At 34.5% G+C, this 20872-nt stretch overlaps 1 protein-coding gene across 1 annotated transcript; it reads right to left on the bottom strand.

Moving 5' to 3' along the window:
* Positions 1-1590: 1590 nt before the first annotated feature.
* Positions 1591-20327, bottom strand: LOC110451303 (melanopsin-like). The gene is made up of 4 exons (XM_021499235.1): positions 19890-20327; positions 15896-15995; positions 15058-15264; positions 1591-1673 (listed from the first exon to the last, which is right to left on the bottom strand). Exons 1-4 carry the CDS (start codon positions 20325-20327, stop codon positions 1591-1593), a joined length of 828 nt encoding a protein of 275 aa, XP_021354910.1.
* Positions 20328-20872: the final 545 nt, after the last annotated feature.

Raw genomic sequence — 20872 nt, forward strand, 5'->3', positions numbered from 1 at the left:
ATTGAACCCTCCCTCACTGGATCAGCCCTAGCTCGTTGTTTATCAAAACACCTTAGTAACACTTACAAATTAAATATTCGTTTTATTAAAACAACTTTATCTAAAAAAAAATTCATTCAGATACACAACTCTAAACAAATAAAGTTCATAGATATTGTTTTGTATCTGTAATTACTCCATTCCATTTTTCAATGGACATTTCCTTTTGATTAAGATCAGTCTGTTAATAACGATTCATGCTGGACAATCGTAACAATTTCAATGAAGACAGTCTGCGGAGGTTTGTAAAACCCATATAGCTTTTCTGTTTCTTTTCCAATATGAACTGGACAACAAAATTAATGGCTTTCAATAATTTGTGATCATGCTTGATGGACATCTCAGAATTTTAAATAATCTAGCATCACTTGTTAATAGCAATGTCAAGGTTTCAAATCAGACATTGTATGGAGTCAAAAATAAATTTTAGCATTTATCATTCCTGTTCGCTTTCTTCAGATGTTACCGTAATGTACTGGCATCAGTAATAGCCAATAGTGAATACATTTTACGAAAATAAATAACCTACTGCTTTAAATGTGGTGATCTTCTTGAAACTACATGTATTTATACTATCCGTAAGTATAATTTACTGTTTATTACATGCTGCATTTCCACTGTTTTTCATTCAGTATTATTTTGATGCTAATAGTAATCACATACATTGTAACAAAATCATATAAACGCAATTGTTTATACTGAGAAATATGACAGTACCTGAGATGAAAATGCAAAATGGAAAAAATAAATCGTTATTTGAATATTCGGAAAAAAAAACTTTTTATTTGATAATAATTATGATAAAACTACTTCAAAAGAACTTTTTAAAAGTAGCATAAATGCATGAAATACGTACACTAACGTCACATCAAAAATATCCTTTATGTAAACCTGCAAAAATGTGTACTGAACTGTAGGGTTAAGAATAAACAAAATCAAAATAATCTTAATAATGTGATATAACTGCAGAAAATTCGGGTTGACTTCAGTAAGTATTGTCAACACTACGATGATGCGTGTTAACAGTGACGTCACAGTCACGTCACAACATGCTGTGGGCGTCAATTCATCCTTTCACAAAAAGCAAAATACGTGGAATGGTATACGGATTTATCTAAGGACAAATAACCAAGCGCAAGTACTACATTGAAACAATTTTCAGTTCGTGAAAAATGAAAATATCAAAATAATATGTAGGACATCGAAGGATTTCAATAGTAACATCGACTTTAAAAAAAATGTAGACTTGTTTCTGAACATAAAAATCTGCCTGAAATACGACAAAAATACAAGGTGCTGCTGTTTTTTGCGAGCCTGTACGACCGGAATGACGAAAGTTTATGAAGCCTTCATATAGCATAGAACCAATTCACTCTCATTTTTCCGTACTTTCCGTACATGTGTTGCTATAAAGGCTCGCACTGCTCGGCCGATTCCTTTGCGATCGTTCGAGAGTGCCCGCTATTAACCCAAGGGGATTCGAATCTTATAATCAACATCTCAACAAAATCAGTTTTTGGTTCGATCATCAACAGTATCTCAATCAAAGACCTAATCATCTTCACTGCTGTCGGCGTTTCCTACGTCAGCGATGACTGTAACGGCTCCAAATATAGGCGTGCTGTTGATCAATACTGCAAAGAAAAACATTTCACCAACTGAAATCGAGCTAGTTTATTGATATCACTGCTTTATAATTGATGCCGTTTTAAAAAACGTTTCAACGCTTTTAACTGACATTTGGGTTTGACGAAATCCTACCTCAGCGTCAAAAAATAAAGATAAAATCGGAATTGCGGTAGATATAGACAACCAGAAAAACAACAATATTATACCAAATTGTCAAAAATAAACCCTTGACCCCAGATTGTTAAACTGTCGCTCTAACCAACTAGGGTACCTGGTAAACAGTGTTACCCTGGCCCACTAGCGCTTCAGTTACAGGTATATTCAAAACAACATCAAGGTGGTGCTCATGTTTATACTATTAATCACTGTACTTTTTTTTGCAGTTTGACTGCAGTTGGATAGGAATCCATAACGAAACCGTCTCAAGACTTGACGTACAATAGGCGATAGCTTCTGTCAACGGCTCCAGTTCTCTAGTGAGACATTTGGATCCAGGTGAAACACTGCGTATTTTGACAATGGTTGAACGTGAATATAAAAAGTAACGACAAACCTTCTACTTGGCTGTAGTAAACAATATTGTGGTCCACAGTGGTGTTCGTTTGAGTTGGGACGTCATTGTATGCCGTGCATGTCCACTCCATTCTGTCATATGAAAAAGAATAACACTTTCGATCTATTACACAGACCCCGGAACACTGCAGCATCGACGTTGTATTCAATGCATATAGCGATGTTTCAGCAATAAAAGTCTCTGTAAATGTGTTCATCTTTTTATATTTCTGATCAATCACGAAGGCATGACAGAGTTGTACCAGGAAAACACTCCACCAGAAAATATTCATAATTATTAATCCTCTAACATCTAAGTTAGTAATAATTCTGAATTCGCTAACATACAAAATGTATGCTAGAATAAAAACACTGATATATCGGTAAGTAATGATATCATTTTCTGACACTAATATTAGGATCAACTTTATATAAATGTCCTTTATTGCGTCGTTTCGTTACGGAGTCCTGACGTTTTAGTTAAAATCTTATATGTCGTCAGTGTTATGCTTATATCTAACTCTCAATTTCGATGTATTAATTGATGTAATATAAAAGTTGGTTCTCAATTTGACACACTTAACTAATTGAAAAACAAAACTTTGACAGGAAAACATGAAGGCTAAACAAACAGCAAGCACACCGGCAAGTAGATAATCAATGTTATACATGGCATCCTTTACAACACATTGTTACAGTCCACTGCCTCGAAGCAATAACCCCTTTAATGCTTGATTGTTTTAACTGTTTACGAAACAATTTGATCGATACGGAATAAAATACACGGAGATTGTTATGGGGAGGAGAGGAGCAGACAAGAAATGAATGAAAAGGAGATGAAAAGGTATGGAGAGAGGTAGAGAAAGAATGAAAGAAAGATAGTGAAAGGAGTGGAGACGATAAATGACAGAAATAGAGAGGAGGGTGGAAGAAAAGAAAATGTAGAAATTGTATCCTAAATGAAAGAATGAGAAGAAATATGAAATAAAGCGTACAAAGAAAGAGAGAAGAATAAAAGGACAGAGGAAAGACAAGCAATGAAGGGAATATTTGTAGATTGTCAGGAATAGGAGAAATGGAAGGAGATAATGAGGGAACGAAATAAATCGAAATAGATGGGACGCATAGAGATTGGCGGAAGGAGTCCAGGGAGCCGAGGGGGGTGCATCGTAATTGTTTGAGAGAGATAAAGAGAAGGAATGACGAAATGAAAGAAATGGATGAATGGGGATCGTCAGATAAACGAGAAGTGAATGATAGAAATGCGAATTGGTGAAAAGGAGAACTATAGAAATAATTGAATAAAGTCAGTGAAAGTTAAATAGAGGGTTAATGGAGTTGGACAGAAGAGGTAAGGAAGAGTTTGAGGGGGAGGATAAGGAAACAAATGGCGATGTCAGGAGAGACTGTTAGAGGAGAGATACTAAAACTTATTAGAGAGGATATCAGATAAATATTGAAGGGAATAAGAGGACGGTTGGAGATAGAGAAAGGTGGAGATGGAGATGAAGGGTAAAGATGGAGATGTAGAGGAGAAATAGAAAAATAGGGAAGAAATTTGGATGTACATAGAATATGGAGATGTGATGTGGAGGAAACATCCATTTGTGCAGATACATTTTCCACAATTATAATATAATATATAGTAAAATACATTTGTATTTCAACTCAAGACTAAAGAAATAACGTATTTTGTAATGGAATTAACAGAAAATAGTCTGTATACTTAAAATGCAACTTACCATGGTTAAGCGGTACATAACAGTCAGGCTCACAGAAAAATATCACTAATCAATATACATTTAAACTTATAATACATTTACACTAGAACCTCACAAAGAGAAGCCCCGGCTTAGTAAGACAGCCATACTTCAATAAAAGCAGAATATCTTTTGATATGATTAGTAAGAATGTGTATTACACAGAAACACTCAAAATTATTTCATCCCACTCTACCAAATGACTTATACAGAAATATAATCGAGAAACTGATAAACACATTTTGAAGATACATAAAAATATGTATTAACTTTAATTTCAATTTACGTCAGTTACACGGTATTTTTCCGTAAACATAATTATCGTCAACATTCTACTGGGTAACGCTGTGACGTTTGCTTAGTATTATTCTATAAATTCGAAAGTTTAATTTTCAAAAAAGTAAAATGAAAATTCAATTTTGCCCCTGTAGAAGGTACACTTTCGTCCCGAAACGAAAGATAGCTGTCACAAATATGTACTTTTACGTAAATACCAGATGTGTCTTAGAATTATGACGTCATGTTCTGACCTGACATTAAGGACAGCTTGGAGACTATTCCGTGAAAAGGGAGTAATGAGGAACGATTATCAATTGCTTCGCTTTGACAAAACTTCGTGCTGTTTGTATATGAAAAAAGAGAATAACTAATTTCTTGATTGAATACGTGTTCTTAAGGCAAACTGCATTACTTTTTTTAAAGCGGTATCGATTTTGTAAGTGGGAAAAACAAACTTTAAAATTGAATTTTAACCCAAACCTAACGAATGCAGCTAAATCTATTGCTGCCATTCATTATTTATAGAACTGAAAACCACACTTAACAAACCAAAGCGACACAAAAGTTTTACTTTTTACACAAACAATGTACCTGTTCAACGTGTCGCAACGTTTCAAGACCAACTTATCCCTTTGTCAAGCTCTCTATCTGCTTCACAAAGGGACTAGGCGGTCTCGAAACGTTGCGTCATGTTTAATACGTACATTGTTTGTGTTTGAAGTAAAACTTTGATATCACATATTTCCAAACTGATGAATCTAATTGAAGATATTATATAACGTGTTATTTGTAATATGGAATATTGTATACAAGCTAGACACATTACAATCACTATAACAAGTTCCAGTGTCAATGGTTATTTAAGCATTGAACTGTTTGAATGACACAGCTTTGCAAGCAAACAAATCATAATGCGCTATCAAAAAACAGTTCAATACTTGTATTTACGTTTTCTCTGCCTCTTATGTTCTTTTTTAAACTTATCATTTATATTTAATATTAAAAAATGTCCGCCTTATCGACAGTCCACACAATTTCGTTCAATAGTTTGAAACGCGTGTTGTCGCGTGCTGATTGGCAAACAAAGTAGTATTTGAACTTTTAGCAAACACTTTATTCCACAATTCAGTATCAATACTCATACGTATGATATGTCTATGGGGTGATTTAAGTTTATCAATAGGAATCTAAGCTGAAAGTAAGATTTTAAATTGTTTCTATTTTTCCCCGGAACAAATTTCGCGCATGGATAAATACAGTGAACACCATGAATCCGACCTTGACCTCCACGAGGGAGTTATTTTTGGAAGTTAAATTAGCAGAGAGAACAGTTCGAATTTGTGTTGATTGTATGGGAATCGGACTACAGTCGGTAGTTTCTATAACAGCCTCGTTATTTGTCGTCAGAAACTTAGGAAACCGTGGCTACGAGGCGCGTGATACTGGTAGCGTTTGAAGTGAGTGATCTTGCGACGGAGCACAGGGGTTCGTTACAAATGTCTGAAATACCTTGTGTATGTTTATGTGTGGTGTGACTCATATCAGTAGGTCTATAGCATATGTGTCAGGAGGTCGATAGCATATATGTATTTAAGACATTTGTAACGAACCCCTTTTGATCAGTGCAGTGTAACAGACGATATTTCTGATAAAATGCATAAGTGTCAAAATTGTTTCCATTGCCGGCATTGGTGATTTCAACCGATGTGCTGTTTTTACGATAATGCAGATCTGGTCTTGTTTTTGTTGTAATAAAAGTATTTTTTTATTCTCTTTTTGTCTTTTGCACATTTACCATTACATTGGTGGGTCTCACAATGCCCAGCGATATCTAGCAGCCGTCATGTTTATTTATATTGGATATTGTAGTTCCGGTCGGTGTTGTATTAATACGCTAAGAATTATGTCTCGTGGTGCATGGTATTTAAAGTCCTACCAACGACACAGCTTTCAAATAGCCTATATAGTGACAATGCCATGAAAATGTAAATATATCATGTTTAGCATATTTATATTGTCATAGAATCTTATAGCATTTATCGCTCCGGGTTACTACACATTAGTTTTCCTATTTGTAAACTGCTAAAAGATATTACCAGAGAATTGTTATAAGATTTCAGCATAGTATCAGACCGCAAATCCCGTTTTACACCCTTTTTGAAACACTTCTAATTTTCCAATCATTCAAAGAAAATAGATCATGAGATAGCAGATCTATCCGTATTTCATTAGTTAGTAGGTAATAAACATGATAAAACATAACTCTTTCCATATCACACAAAGTATCAACCCTCAACTAATATCAGCACTCGGGCCTTCGGCCTTGGGCTGACATTAGAGTCTCGGGTTGATACTGGGTGTGATATGGAAAAGGACATGTACTATTCTCTATGTACATGTATATACTCAAAATCCCTGGACATAAGAAAGACAAAAGACGAATGCTGCTATGATATAGGGTTTAGGATCTGTTCTGCACTTAAGGTTTTAAGGATCTATCCCTTAACGGAGAAAAAAGAAAATCCTGTATTCTACACGGGGCCCCACGTTAGTCTCCTTTAAGGATGATAAACCGCGGAGCATTATCGTTTTTAAGAAACCCAACCTTATTGTAGCCGAAATTATATTTTCAAAGTCATTTAGTCAACAAGCTTTGAGGAAATATGTTCAAGTCGCTTGAAAAAATCATGTCATAAAGGTTTTTTTTTATTGAAATTGAAACTGGGTTTTTTTCATGTATCAAATTGTTGCAATTGTATATCATATAATGTGATAATTGCCTGTAAAAAAAGGTAAACGGGGAAACATAGGCTCTCAACTAGAATCCAAGGTTTTCTTCGAGACAGAATTACTTAAAAGGATGGCTTTTTATCAACATATATTTGATTGTTAGGAATCAAGGGTGTATTGTCAAAGTTGACCTATGTTCAAATCAGGCTTATTATTGCGATTTAAGGGTATCTTAATGGTAGTCAAAACGGGACACTCGTGCAAAGAGGTATGTTTATGTATGAAGTTTTGATTTGATAATACTTTTATGAAAATGCAACTGTATATCAACTTTTTTGCTGCTGATTATCATTACATGTTCATTTTAAATGTAAGAATACCAAAACAAACATTTCCCGATTTACGTGTCGTGCGGCGCTAACATTTTCAAAAGTCTATTTTATCAAAACTAATTCTTGTTTGGAGAAGAAATTTAATCAGAACCACGTTTGACTCTGAAATATTTGAAAAATGTATACTTGTCTGCTGATATTGATCGATTATCCCCAAATATTAGCCAAAATACCAATGTGTCCCTTTCAGGGGGCAGTAACTTCGGTAACACATGTTAAACATATGTATCAACACTATAAATATTTAACTTACAATAGTAAATTATCACACAATTCATCTAAAATATAAACTTATAAATAAACCATATCTTTGCTAAAATATGCTCATTTTATCATGGAATCATATAAACATATTCATACAATAAAGCAGTTAGAAATATAATAATCAGTATGTAGATTGGTGTAGATTATGTGTCTTCCAATTTTCTATTTAACTGCAATGTCCTCAGTCTAGATAACAGGGAAATGTATAAGCAAAGACGTATATATTACGTCTCTGGTAAAAGGATCAATTTCAAGAAAAAGATAAATAAAATGTGTAAGTACTGCCAAAGAGTCACATTATATGCAAATCAAAGTCAGTACAACTGCATCACCGGACAGATGAAAGTCAGTAACAAGGCAAATAATGCTGGACCCTGTTATGCACATTATATATTAATAATCTTTGTGAGACTTGAACGTACCGGTTCTCCCTCTGCAAGATTATTTTAAATTGGTGTGTATATCTATTATGTGTTAAAATCCATGGATTGCATAAAGAATGATAAAAAAAATCAAGATTTTATAACTGGGGGTAAAAATACTCGGGTTGCTGCTCAATTTGAACATAAATGATTGTACCGGTGCATGTTTTCGTCTGTTTCAATCGTATATCTACATATTGTAAAAAAAGGTGGGGTGCTCCTACGTTAATTTGACTCAATTTTTACTCAATTGCTTTGTATTGTATATAGGTGCTCATCAAATTTTCTAGAGATCAATTAATTAACAAAAAATATAATATTTACATTCACTAGATTAACGAATTATGTAAAAACACCGATTAATTTAGATAGCATCCGCATGTGTGTTCGGACACCCGCATTACAGCACATCATTTGCCTTCTCAGTAGAAACTTATTTCTTCATTAAAATGGGGAAAACAAAATATATGTATGTAGTATTTTACATATTACCGACACAAGCAAGTTATGACGGAATATATCATATAAGTAGCTAAAAAGCTCACAAATCGAACGCACGATCAAAGCTTCCCGGTATAGGGCGTTGAACCTGTGACGTCACATATATGTGGGCTACCCATATCGAGGCGATCGCCGCTGAGCCAAAGGTGTGTTTTTCAGATAAATCACAATATCTCGGAAATGAAGTCAACTACGACGTTCGCACTTTCTTAGCCTTTGGTTGTAAAAAACGAAGTATTTTCATAGCTTGATATAGCAAAACGTTCAGGGTACATTTCTTGGGTGCGGTTAGAAGGAGGGGCGGCAATTATTTCGAGAAATAGTGTTAACCACTAAAACATCAAATCATACTTCCTAAATTCTCAGATTAAGTTAATCTTCATGACGCCTTATCACAAGAAGAAGAAGAAGAAGAAGAAGAAGAAGAACATATAATATAACTGCACGGCGCGATAGGTCCAAACAAACAACTGTAGCAAATTCCCGGGTCCCTGTGCCTGAAACCACAGGTAGGTACCCTGTGGTCTTTACCTTCGAAATAACAATAGCCGCAGGTAACAGGGGTGACCACACGTTTAAACAATAATAAATGTAAGGCCAGGTAAAAGCAAAGACCAGATGATAGTTGGGATTCATTCGCTATTGTTTAGGACAGTGCTGTTTGTGCAATATACTTTTAAAATGACTGTCAAGAGAAAGCAAGAAAAACCTTTGGTTCAAGGCTGTTTTAAGGGGGGAACTACACAAGTAATTCAGATTTCAGATTATGTTTTCATCACTCAGACAAATGAAAATGTGTAACTTGAGGGTACAGCACGGAATTAGATTATTTGAGTCCGTGGGTACAGCAATGAGTATGATTAAGCGTAACAGGGTGCATAGAATGTACACATGTATGCTGTGTTGTAAGATGTATAGATAAGATACATATAACTAACGCTCCGGCTACAATATCATTCATATAAATATTGATTATAATTATCAAATAATACCACTAAAGAGAATATTATAAGAATTATACCTGTCTGAGATATAAGTAGAGAAGGACGATTTTAAGAGGAAAAAAAAAACAACAATTACACGGAATTCGCTTGCAGCATTTAAGTTGGATTTGTAACATAATACAGGAATAATACTCTATGCAAACTCATCACATTCATTTGTTTTATACATAAGATGATTTTCATATCCAATATTTTCCAAACACAAGTTTCATATTTCATCTCCTTTTGAACATTTAGGCGATCGCCTAGTTTAAATAAAAACAAACAATTACACGTACGTTATTTAGTTTGGGTTGTTTATCATTTTTCGACAAATTGAATAAATATTTTTTAGCAACAAATTCAGAATTTGAGACCAAAAAAATGAACTACCCACTAGACGTATCCATATGTATCGTTGATGTCGAAGAACCATTGTTCAAGACTATTCCCGTAACTTCACCTTGGAATAATATTTGGGGAAAATATAGAAATTAAAATAAAAGATAAGTGAGAAACCACCAACATCAAATATACTTTTAATCTTATGAATTCATAAAAAGGAATGTGTTTTTACGTCGTGTAGATTTAGTGATTAGATGATAAATGTAATGTATTGTTGAGTTCCAAATTATTTTGTTGGTGCTGACGGGGAAAATGTTGCCTATAAGTACATCTGCATCCGCCGCTGTGCAAATAACAAGCGAGCGCTGTATAGGTAAATACAGGTCAGAGACCGACACGCTTCCGTGAGCAAGTACATCTAAATCTAAGTCCGTTATTTGTCTGCTATGAACTTCGTTTTAGGAGCGTGTTTAACCAAACGGTCTGTATGCGTTTGCGTTGAGTTTGCGTTGCGTTTGCGTTGAGTTTCCGCTGCGTTTGTGTTCCGTTTGCGTTGCGTTTGCGTTTAAACGGACAAGAAAAACGGTCCAGGGTCTGTACACGTTAACCCATATATTAACTTTTCGTTATAATATCTCTAACACAAAAAGATATATCGTATAAATCTTAAAAGAAATATCTATAAACGAAAAGGAAATGTATTTCATTTAAATGATATATACTGGTTTTTATCTTAACATCTTTATATTTGTCTTTATAAGGACAACTTAAAATAGCTTCAAAAAATTAATGTTTCATGAAATAGGTATATCTTATGCTAAATTAGATGATATTTAAATTGTTTATAAGATATAGGATTAATTGAAATCTGATGCAACATCTTCTGAAGTTTAGAAAATATATGTTTAAGGTTTTAAACGTTAAGTTGGCTGACCATATGCTTCAGTATATATAGCATGCGCTCGCAATTTTTAAACAACGTAATAATCGCTATTTTCTCAGTTTCAAATATTTCCACTGGTGTTACCTGATATCAAAATGAATCCCATGTAATCGAAGATGTTACATGACTACTTATTCTAAAGTTCTTGCACGTTTTTATGAAAGTGATATAATTTGTGTGTTGGTATAAATCGATAGATAATATGATCAGGAGTGGTTTCTGATGTAATTCCCACCTGACTGTGTTACGTCTCTAGCGTCTAATACACACTCATTATTATGCCATAAGCGACTAGTCGACACACATCACGTTCGTTTTCACCAGGTACTCCGAGATTTCTTCATTGGAGCAATTTATTGTAGCAAGGGGTGATGATTTAAAAAATAGAAAGTTTTAAACATCCACCTATGCATAATACTATTGTAAGTTTTAGACGAACACATTTAACTCTGTGAGAAACTTAATGTGTTTGAGCTGGACATATTTAACTACAATTTGATATCTGACAGCAGTTCATTGTATAATTCAATGTTTTAATTTCTGCGATATTATAGAAATAAGGAAATATCAAAATGTCTTTTAAACATTTAATTATGCTAACACTATTAAATAACAGTTGTCAACATAAAACATCTTAATATCAAAATACTCGACTAAAATTGATCGTCAACGTATATGTATATTTGATGATATTTAATTATATTAGAATTACTTTATTTTATAACTTTTAGGCGGAATTGAAAATCTATTTTTGAATAAATATTGCCTTCACCTTGCCACAGTCAATGCTCAGTGTTGTTAAGTTAGATGCAATTTCTCACTAGCTCACTCTCAGTCTGGTTCGGTTTTCTTTTATCTTTTTCATGAAGTTACTATTTTTTTAAAGACAGAAAGGCGTGCAAATGTAAACATTAACATTGAACTGCTTTCAGATGCAGTTCATAGGCAAGATGAATACCCACTGCGTTCACATTGCCTATGAACAGAGTCTGAAAGCAGTTTAATGCTTCATTACTGCAAATAATACAAACACTACAAAATGTATGCATAGGTAAATACACTATGGGTCAATACGAATAAACAACCCAACAAGAAAATGGCAAAGCAAGAAAAAACAACTAAATTTGTAATAAAGCGTTACACAATCGAAAAGAATATAAATCGAATTTTTTTTTTCTCCGTTATAACTATTAAGTATACCGGAATCATCTGCTCCAATTTAATACAGATCCACGAACTATCAAACCAGCAGACAAAGTAATCAACTAATACATTTTCTGTAGCAGATTGCGACGTAACGACCAGGGTTTTGTTCTTTCAGAAGTAAAATAAAACCATTGCTATTTTTGTCATCGTTTTTATTAACAGTTCATGAAATCAATATCACAATGATGATATAACAACGATAATCATACAATGTTTTGTTATACATGAAGCTTTAACATATATATTTCTGTTACACGTTATATTAAACAATGCCGTATTAAACTTATAATGAACGATGTAACAGTTTAATATTTTGACTGTGGTGTTAAAAACCATGAAGAAAGAGAAAATGACAAGAAACAATTTTCCTAAGAAGGCTCTGTTGTAGCTTTTAATAAGCATATCTTATTTTCGTTATTATCTAGGAAGGAAAATCACGTAAGTTCCTAATTATGAAGGGCGGCTATACTGCTTCCTTCTGGAACAAGTTTATTCTTAATGAGTATATTTATTATCAGTTATTGTCGTCATAAACAACGAATCACATTATTTATTCACAGCATACAAAGAGTTATTCCAAAACTTGGTGTTTATTTGAGATCCTCTGATAAAAATCTCATCTCAAGTCAATTCACTAACAAAATCCTAGTTTTGTTCCTTCTATTCCTTTAACCCAATATGTTTTGATAACGTCTCGTCTTCAGTTGCGTAAATTGGACGAAAACGGCACACTAGATGGAGCAGATGAAGTTAAATAATGTTTAACTAATGAATAAAAAAATATATGGATTGAATCCTGTACTTTTGTGCTATATATCTTCTTTCGTTAGGGTTGTCTTTAAAACAGTTTATTTATTATACACCATAAACCTTAAACGAGCAAAATGTATTCGTTTAAACAGTATGTTAATATCATGTCAATATAATACTGAATTTGTATTGTTCTATTTTTCTGGATTTATGATGTGTATTTTAACTTTTTTTTTAATACTACAAAAAAATCCTAAAATTGTCTGATTACCATAGGTATACAATTTACATTATTGAATTCTTGAAATAAAAGTTTGGTATCATTGTGATAACACATGCTAAATAGAAATGGTAAGACGGTTAAAATCCAAATGTCAAACGCCAAAAAAACCATTACTTTAATTCAATTCGATGTACATGTTATCGTTGTAAATACAAAAACTACGATTTCATTAATAATTGAGATACATGTTTAAGATGATGCACACTTCTTGTAAACAAGAGGCCCAAGGGCCTTAGCGGTCACCTGAGTTATATCATAGGTACTGGTAGCTTTATTTTATTGTTTAGATGTGATGTGGAAATCAGCATGTAAACTAAGTGAAATACAACACTTGTCATGTCATCAAAGGATAAGAATTTTAAAATATTTGTAAATGTTCCCTTTGGGGCCCCGCTCTAACCCCTGGGGATGGGGCAGGAATTCCAAGTTTACAATGTGATACCGTCATCCACCAAAGATGATTCTGACCAAGTAAAAATAATTTCCAACAGAAAATTGTCAAAATATACCCAAAAGTGTTGTTTCCCTATATAAACTATAGTAAACTTTACCCCCTCCCCAAGGGAGAACGGATAGCTCGGGGGTCCTGAAATTTACAATTTAAATAAAGCCCCTGATGATCTTTCCATCCATGCAGAGAAAATGACTGTAATACCTCTGAGTCTGGAGAAGAAGATTTTTGAAATATTGGTTAATTTTCCCTTTTGGGCCCCGCCCTGGCCCCTAGGGTTGGGGTAGGAATCCCAATTTTACAATTTAAAACCATCTTCCTCCTCCAAGGATGATTCTGACCAAGTAAAAATAATTTCCAACAGAAAATTGTCAAAATATACCCAAAAGTGTTGTTTCCCTATATAAACTATAGTAAACTTTACCCCCTCCCCAAGGGAGAACGGATAGCTCGGGGGTCCTGAAATTTACAATTTAAATAAAGCCCCTGATGATCTTTCCATCCATGCAGAGAAAATGACTGTAATACCTCTGAGTCTGGAGAAGAAGATTTTTGAAATATTGGTTAATTTTCCCTTTTGGGCCCCGCCCTGGCCCCTAGGGTTGGGGTAGGAATCCCAATTTTACAATTTAAAACCATCTTCCTCCTCCAAAGATGATTCTGACCAAGTAAAAATAATTTCCAACAGAAAATTGTCAAAATATACCCAAAAGTGTTGTTTCCCTATATAAACTATAGTAAACTTTACCCCCTCCCCAAGGGAGAACGGATATTTGGGGGTCCTGAAATTTACAATTTAAATAAAGCCCCTGATGATGTTTCCATCCATGCAGAGAAAATAACTGTAATACCTCTGAGTCTGGAGAAGAAGATTTTTGAAAAATTGGTTAATTTTCCCTTTTGGGCCCCGCCCTGGCCCCTAGGGTTGGGGTAGGAATCCCAGTTTCACAATTTGGTAGCCTCATCTACCAAGGATGATTCTGACCAAGTTTGAAAAAAATCCATCCACTGGTTCTTGAGAAGAAGTTGATAATGTAAAAGTTTACGCACGACGCACGACGCACGACGAACGACGGACGACGACGGACGGAAAGTGATTGGAATAGGTCACTTGAGCAAAGCTCAGGTGACCTAAAAAGGAGCTATGTCATTGATTTATATAACACAACACATGACAGAGCCTATGTAATTTATCTTTCAGAAGCATAATAACCAATGTTTTAGTCAATTTATAGATTTATACATCATATGCGAATAATAGAAATAAAAAGTATACCATCAATTTAAGACAAGTAACACTAAAAGTATTACAAAGTTTAAGACTTTTAAAAATAGTTTTGAAAAAATTCAGTGGAAATTATTCCTCAGTTTAACTATAACTTTGACGGTTTAAAATTGTCATTTTTCTATACCATGGTAGACATCACAGACCCTTCTTTATCACGTTTTACGGCAATATGTACAGCTGTGGATATCACATCCTTTTTATTTCGAAGAAAGAAGTTTTTGTAGACACATGTCACCTTACTAAGTACACCTGCACAAGGTATCAACTTCACGACTGCACGCTTGAACGTCGTATTGGTCATCAGATAGATGACTGGATTCCAGATGATGGAGGATTTCGCGAACAGTGCCGGGACTGTTGCTAGCACTGGATGTATTGACTTGTATGGATAGAACATGGTGATGAAAACAAGCCCCGAGTATGGTAACCAGGAGACGATGAATGCAGCTACAAAAAAATAGAAAGTGAAAAATGGTGAACATGTTCAAACAATAAAAATGTAGATTGACAGACTTTCTGTCAGTATCATATCAGTACAATGAGAACATGTTAAGGATGTTCAGGAAAAGAAGTTGTATGTGTATTACGGATTCCCGATCTACTGCCAAAATTCGAAAACTATGCATTGTAAACCGCTTTTTGTCGACATGAGTACAACCTTGCGGGAAATTTTTGAGGGGAAAGAAAACAAAAAACCAACAATAACGCTCTGATGATATGAGGAAAAAAAGAGGTTACTTTACAATTGCTCAAAATTACAAAGCTACCTAGTTCACACAGAAGTGTACTAGACCATCAATGTTTCCAATCATTAAATGGGAAGAAACTGTATCCATACAAAAACTGCATTGCAGTGGGACAGGGATCCTTAATGTTTAACTATAACACACACACACACATATTTATTGATGTACGGTTTCAAGCTACTCATTCATACAAAAAACCATTAAATTTGATTAAATAACACTCATTGTATTTATATTTGCCGTTATATTTCCTTTGCCAGCATATTTAAAACCTGGTAGAGTTCAAAGTTCAAATTAAAAACATTAATGAAAAGATTACTCATTGGCTTTACCTATAAGAAGAAAAATAGTTTTGATGACCTTAACTTCCTTCGCCTTCGTCTGTGTGCCGTCTTTGCAACTTGCAAAGCGAATTTTTCGTCGACGTCGTACCTGTGAAGATAAAGAATATTTTGCTGTGTAAAGATGTTCATCATAAGTTGTCAAATTTAATCGATGACCTTTACAAACACTGGTTTCATGAACATTTCTCTGTCATTTTGTTTGTATTCGCTTTCAAAAATATGTCTCTTTTCAGATTTGTTTTTAGGCTTGCTGAAACAGTTGCCTTCAACATCATGCGGAGTTGGTGAGATTGCCATCAACTTGATTCGGTGTGACGTTTGTATATAATTGAGACCCTATAAACCCGAGTCCGAGTGATCTCCTCGGGCAAAAAAGGAAAAATAAAGAATATTTAAGTGTTTCCAAACGCTTAATTTCCTGGCAAGATGGGTGCCTGAATCTCTTAACTCCCTTGTTTGTTTATATATTTTATTGACACGCATGTGTTACTGCATCAGAAAATCAATCAAGGTCATATTTTTCTGTTTTTTTGTTTGTTTTGTTTTAACCAAAGGGATATCTAAATCTGACTTTCCGTTGGTTCCGTAGGTGTAGTGCAAAAACGAACTACGTAATCTACACGATAAACTCTCCGCCACGGTGTCGTTCAGCTTTGGGTTGCTGACCAGATGTATATATACCAATGAATACGTTGTTGTTGTTGTTGTTGTTTTTTTTATCAAAAACCACCCATTTAGTCACGGGTCGTTGTTCGTTCCGGCGGTACTGTCCTCGGCGTTCCAGGTTCTATTTGTGCCCTAACTATTGGAGAAATTTTGTAGAAAACGAATGAATTCTTTGACACAAAGTAGCATTGCAAGACGCCTATACGATACATGCATGTGTTGATACTGTAATATGTTAAAGTAGGGTAATTTATATTTCAATAAAACATTGCCGAATATATTAATCTAATTGACATTCACGTAAATACATTTGTTGGGATGTAAACGACTACATTACAAAGGTTTATCCTTCTGTTAAAGCGGAAACCTGACGAGAAACGAACAGGGAAGCCTTACACACGAACCGCGTTTAACAACAATATGAAAGTAGGTAAATGTAGAATAATCAGAACGTAACATTTGAGACACGATATTCTATTATACAAGCGGAACATTTTAAATAATGAAGCACGGCCAAGATGAATATGACAAAGAGTTCGCAGGACTCCTCAAAAGCGAATTCCTGAAAGGACATCTAGTCCAACTAAATATTAATGTCACGTGAAAATACGATCAAATCCTCGTCAATGACTCATTCATTTGTTTATGTTATGTCATTTGTTTATTATTATCATTTCCTGTGCATTCAGGGCTGTACAAAAACGGACACATTTTAGTAACCAATAATGCGGAAAGTCTTCCGACAAAGTAACCTTTTAATCGACCATTTCGTAAAACAAACAATAACAGACAAAAAATGCATTTTTGTTAAAGCAAATGATCTTTAAAAACGTATAGCCTATTAATTAGTACGAGAGTTAAATGACGTAATTCAAACTCACCAACACCTAAATGCAGGAGATACGAGAAACATCAATAAGATTGGTCAGAATAAAGCAGGAAGCGATAAAAATAGTTCTGCGGAAAAATTGTTCTTGAGAAACAAACTTATTCAAAGTTAATTGAACATCTGTAAATGTTTCACTGATATATCAGCCAAATGTGTCTGGAGATAATTTTTACATCTTACTCGTAAAGGCAAGTTCTACCTTGCAAAGTTTGAATACAATTTGTTTAAACTTGTTATGGGGTTGTCGGCATCTCATTCGTTTTATTTGTAAGTCTTCCGACCTAATGACCTATTAACCGGCTAGCCTTTGACAACCCTACTTATATTCTTTTACCAGATTGCTACATTCCTCGTTATGTCATTGACATACAAACACTGCATGTAACATCGAAACACGAAACTAATTCGCACGAGGTCATAGGTCACGTAATTTATAGCATTACATGCTAAACGAGGTACGTACATGATAAGAAACCAATCCTTATTTCACTAATTACATTGTATGGAAATCATGTTAGATTTAATTTTAGTTGAATGGTATTTTAATGCGTGTCTGAAAACCTTTCTATTACCTCTGAAATATTTGTGTTAATGTCATCTTATTTGAACCATTACATCGAAAGTTAATTTGGTGACAAGTTTTATCAAATGTGTTAATATCCAAAATAATATTGGAGCTAGCCATCACTCATTAATTTGAATTAGATTTTGTATTCAATGTTTATCTCTCTTACAGGAAAATAAAAATCTTACCAAAGAAATTATTCCATCTTGTGCTAACCATGTAGATAAGTATGTATGTGTTTACTATGAAGGTATACTCATTTTTGATCTGCAGGAAATATGTACTATTTTTTCCTTTGATACCATCTATATACATATATAAGTTATAAGTGACCGGGTCACAGTTGTCAAACGGTGTTTAGAACTAGCGTTAGCACTGTAAATATGATACAAATATTCAATATATATCACTGTTTAAAGTAGGATAGGTAACAAAGGAGAAAAAAACCTGTAAATAGATAGTTTACTTGCATTTGGTTTTATCAAAACGGAACACTGACCTCATAATTATACAAGATGTTTATTTCGATCGAAAACAACGAACTATCAACATCGTTCGTCAACACAGGAACTCGACACTTGACAGACTATACACTGTATTTACGGTCAACTATATATTGTGAACACAACAGTTTCTAGACCTAGATTGCCATCGTCTCATATGTTCAAATTGAAAAATTTATTCGCATTTTCCGTCCTCTTCCCTTTCCCTTACCTTGTCTTACATCGACATGCAGACATTCTTTAATTACCCCTTGCGGAGATTTGTACATAATTATCGTGTGGTATTCCACTAAATCCATAAAGTATGAATAGAGGTTTGGTCCTCGTAACTGATAAGGTTATATATAACAGTGTAAAAAAATGTTGTGGCTACTCAAGGGTCACTTTTAGATTGTCGTTTGAAATGTCATAATCTGAAAACGATAGTATGACACTCCAGAGGTTTCATTTAAATAACAACGGTCTCATCCGGTGGCTATGAAACGATGCCGAACCGATATTATCACGAGACAAAAGAAGATGTACAGGTCATTTTAGTTGAGATAGGGGCAGCATATTTATTTTCGGTTCTCAAATTATTTTCATTAAGTGATATATAGGAAAACATTTGATTCTGCAGGGGAAAGTCTGCACATTAATCGCCGTATGCGCTCATATATGGGAACAGACGTATACAAAATTGTATTCTTTCAAGAACCCACACTGGTGTTTTTATCCTCGTGTATCAAACCTGTATCAAAATTTCGAAAATATCGGCTCGACGTAATTTATTAATCCACATATCTCAGTATTTGATTAGACATGTTATTTATAATATAAGTAGAGTACCGTACCTTATTCCCCATGTAGGTAATTTCGAAAGACACATTTACGACTAGACAAAGTTCAAATTTTGATAATAGCATGTGAATCTATATACTTCGTTTTTTCATGGGTACATAAACATAATGATGTAGTTACGATTCTTGTCAAATTTTAATTGATGCAATAGTACTTATGAAACACCGAATTTAAGCAAATGATACTTAAATATGATAATGTTAGCACGGGGACCCTCTTTTTATCCCCGTTAATACATGTATATGTACAGGCATGTACATATTTTGATCCTTTTTATCTTTCTTCAATAATACAATTTACACTTACCAACAGAAAAATGCTACCGTAGGAAAACCCAATGAGTCCCAATGGAAAGACCAGTCCGAGAATAAGTAAACAGATTGTATAGGAATGGAAGATGGCGGTAGTGTTGGATAAGTTTATTTCACATGAAATGTTCAAAGATCCTTCTGTATACTCGCTCCATCCGAATAGAGGATATACAGCCAACGTCCCGCTGTAAACAATGCAGGCACCGACCAACGTCAGAGTTGCTTTCGAGGACAAAAAATCCTCACGATTTCTTCTCACAATTATCAAATATTTCTCAACTGATATGACGCTTAAAATACAAATTTGGATCAAACCAAGCCAAGTCACAATGAATCCATGAAAAAGACATCCGTTTGTCCCAAATAACCAATGATGTGACACAGCGGAAACGCCAACGAAAGGCACCGCCAGTACACTAATGAGAATACTGGCCACACAGAGCGTGATGATGTATACATTGTTCCGAGTACGCAGTTTATTATGGAAAAGTAGAATGTAAATAAATAGTGCATTAAATAAAAGTCCCATCATAAAAATGGCAAACATGGATAGCGCCATTAGCATATACACATAGTCACTGACGTTGATGTCGTTAGAATCCATTCCCAGCATGAGGTCAGGGGAAGTTTCATTGTATACTTCCATCGCTGTTAAACTCGATTTGATGTAATTCACAAAATGAACTGATTGATGAGCTGTGATGCTAGTATATCTTGTGTAATCAAGGTCCATCACCAAATGGCGTCTTTTCGATTTGGTACGATACTACAAGAACAAATACCGTTATAAAACACGTCTAAGTACATTTAGACACGTTTTTTTCTTTTACAGTTCCATCGAGGTAAAGTCTTTCGAATAAGTACCAGAATTTAGTTCTTACTACCAGAGTGAGTGGGTACTACTCTATGTACGTCGTGTCGACGGATATAATCTTGAAAAGGTTCAAACCACCTCTCGTGTTTGAAGCAACACGATCACGCAATGCCATATTGTTCCGGGCGGTTCTATATATGCGATAACGCGTTGACATTGAACTTGATTCTGCTGGTACCGAGAAACGTGTTGAGTTGTCACATGGCAAGCGCTGGTATACAGACACTCCCGTGTCGTAGGATACATGTGACAGTTACAACTCCTTATATATAGCAAGATCATGCTACTGATGTATCGATTCCTATATAGTGTATTAT

Source organism: Mizuhopecten yessoensis, unplaced genomic scaffold (assembly GCF_002113885.1).
Source record: "Mizuhopecten yessoensis strain PY_sf001 unplaced genomic scaffold, ASM211388v2 scaffold5921, whole genome shotgun sequence".
NCBI classification, from domain to species: domain Eukaryota; kingdom Metazoa; phylum Mollusca; class Bivalvia; order Pectinida; family Pectinidae; genus Mizuhopecten; species Mizuhopecten yessoensis.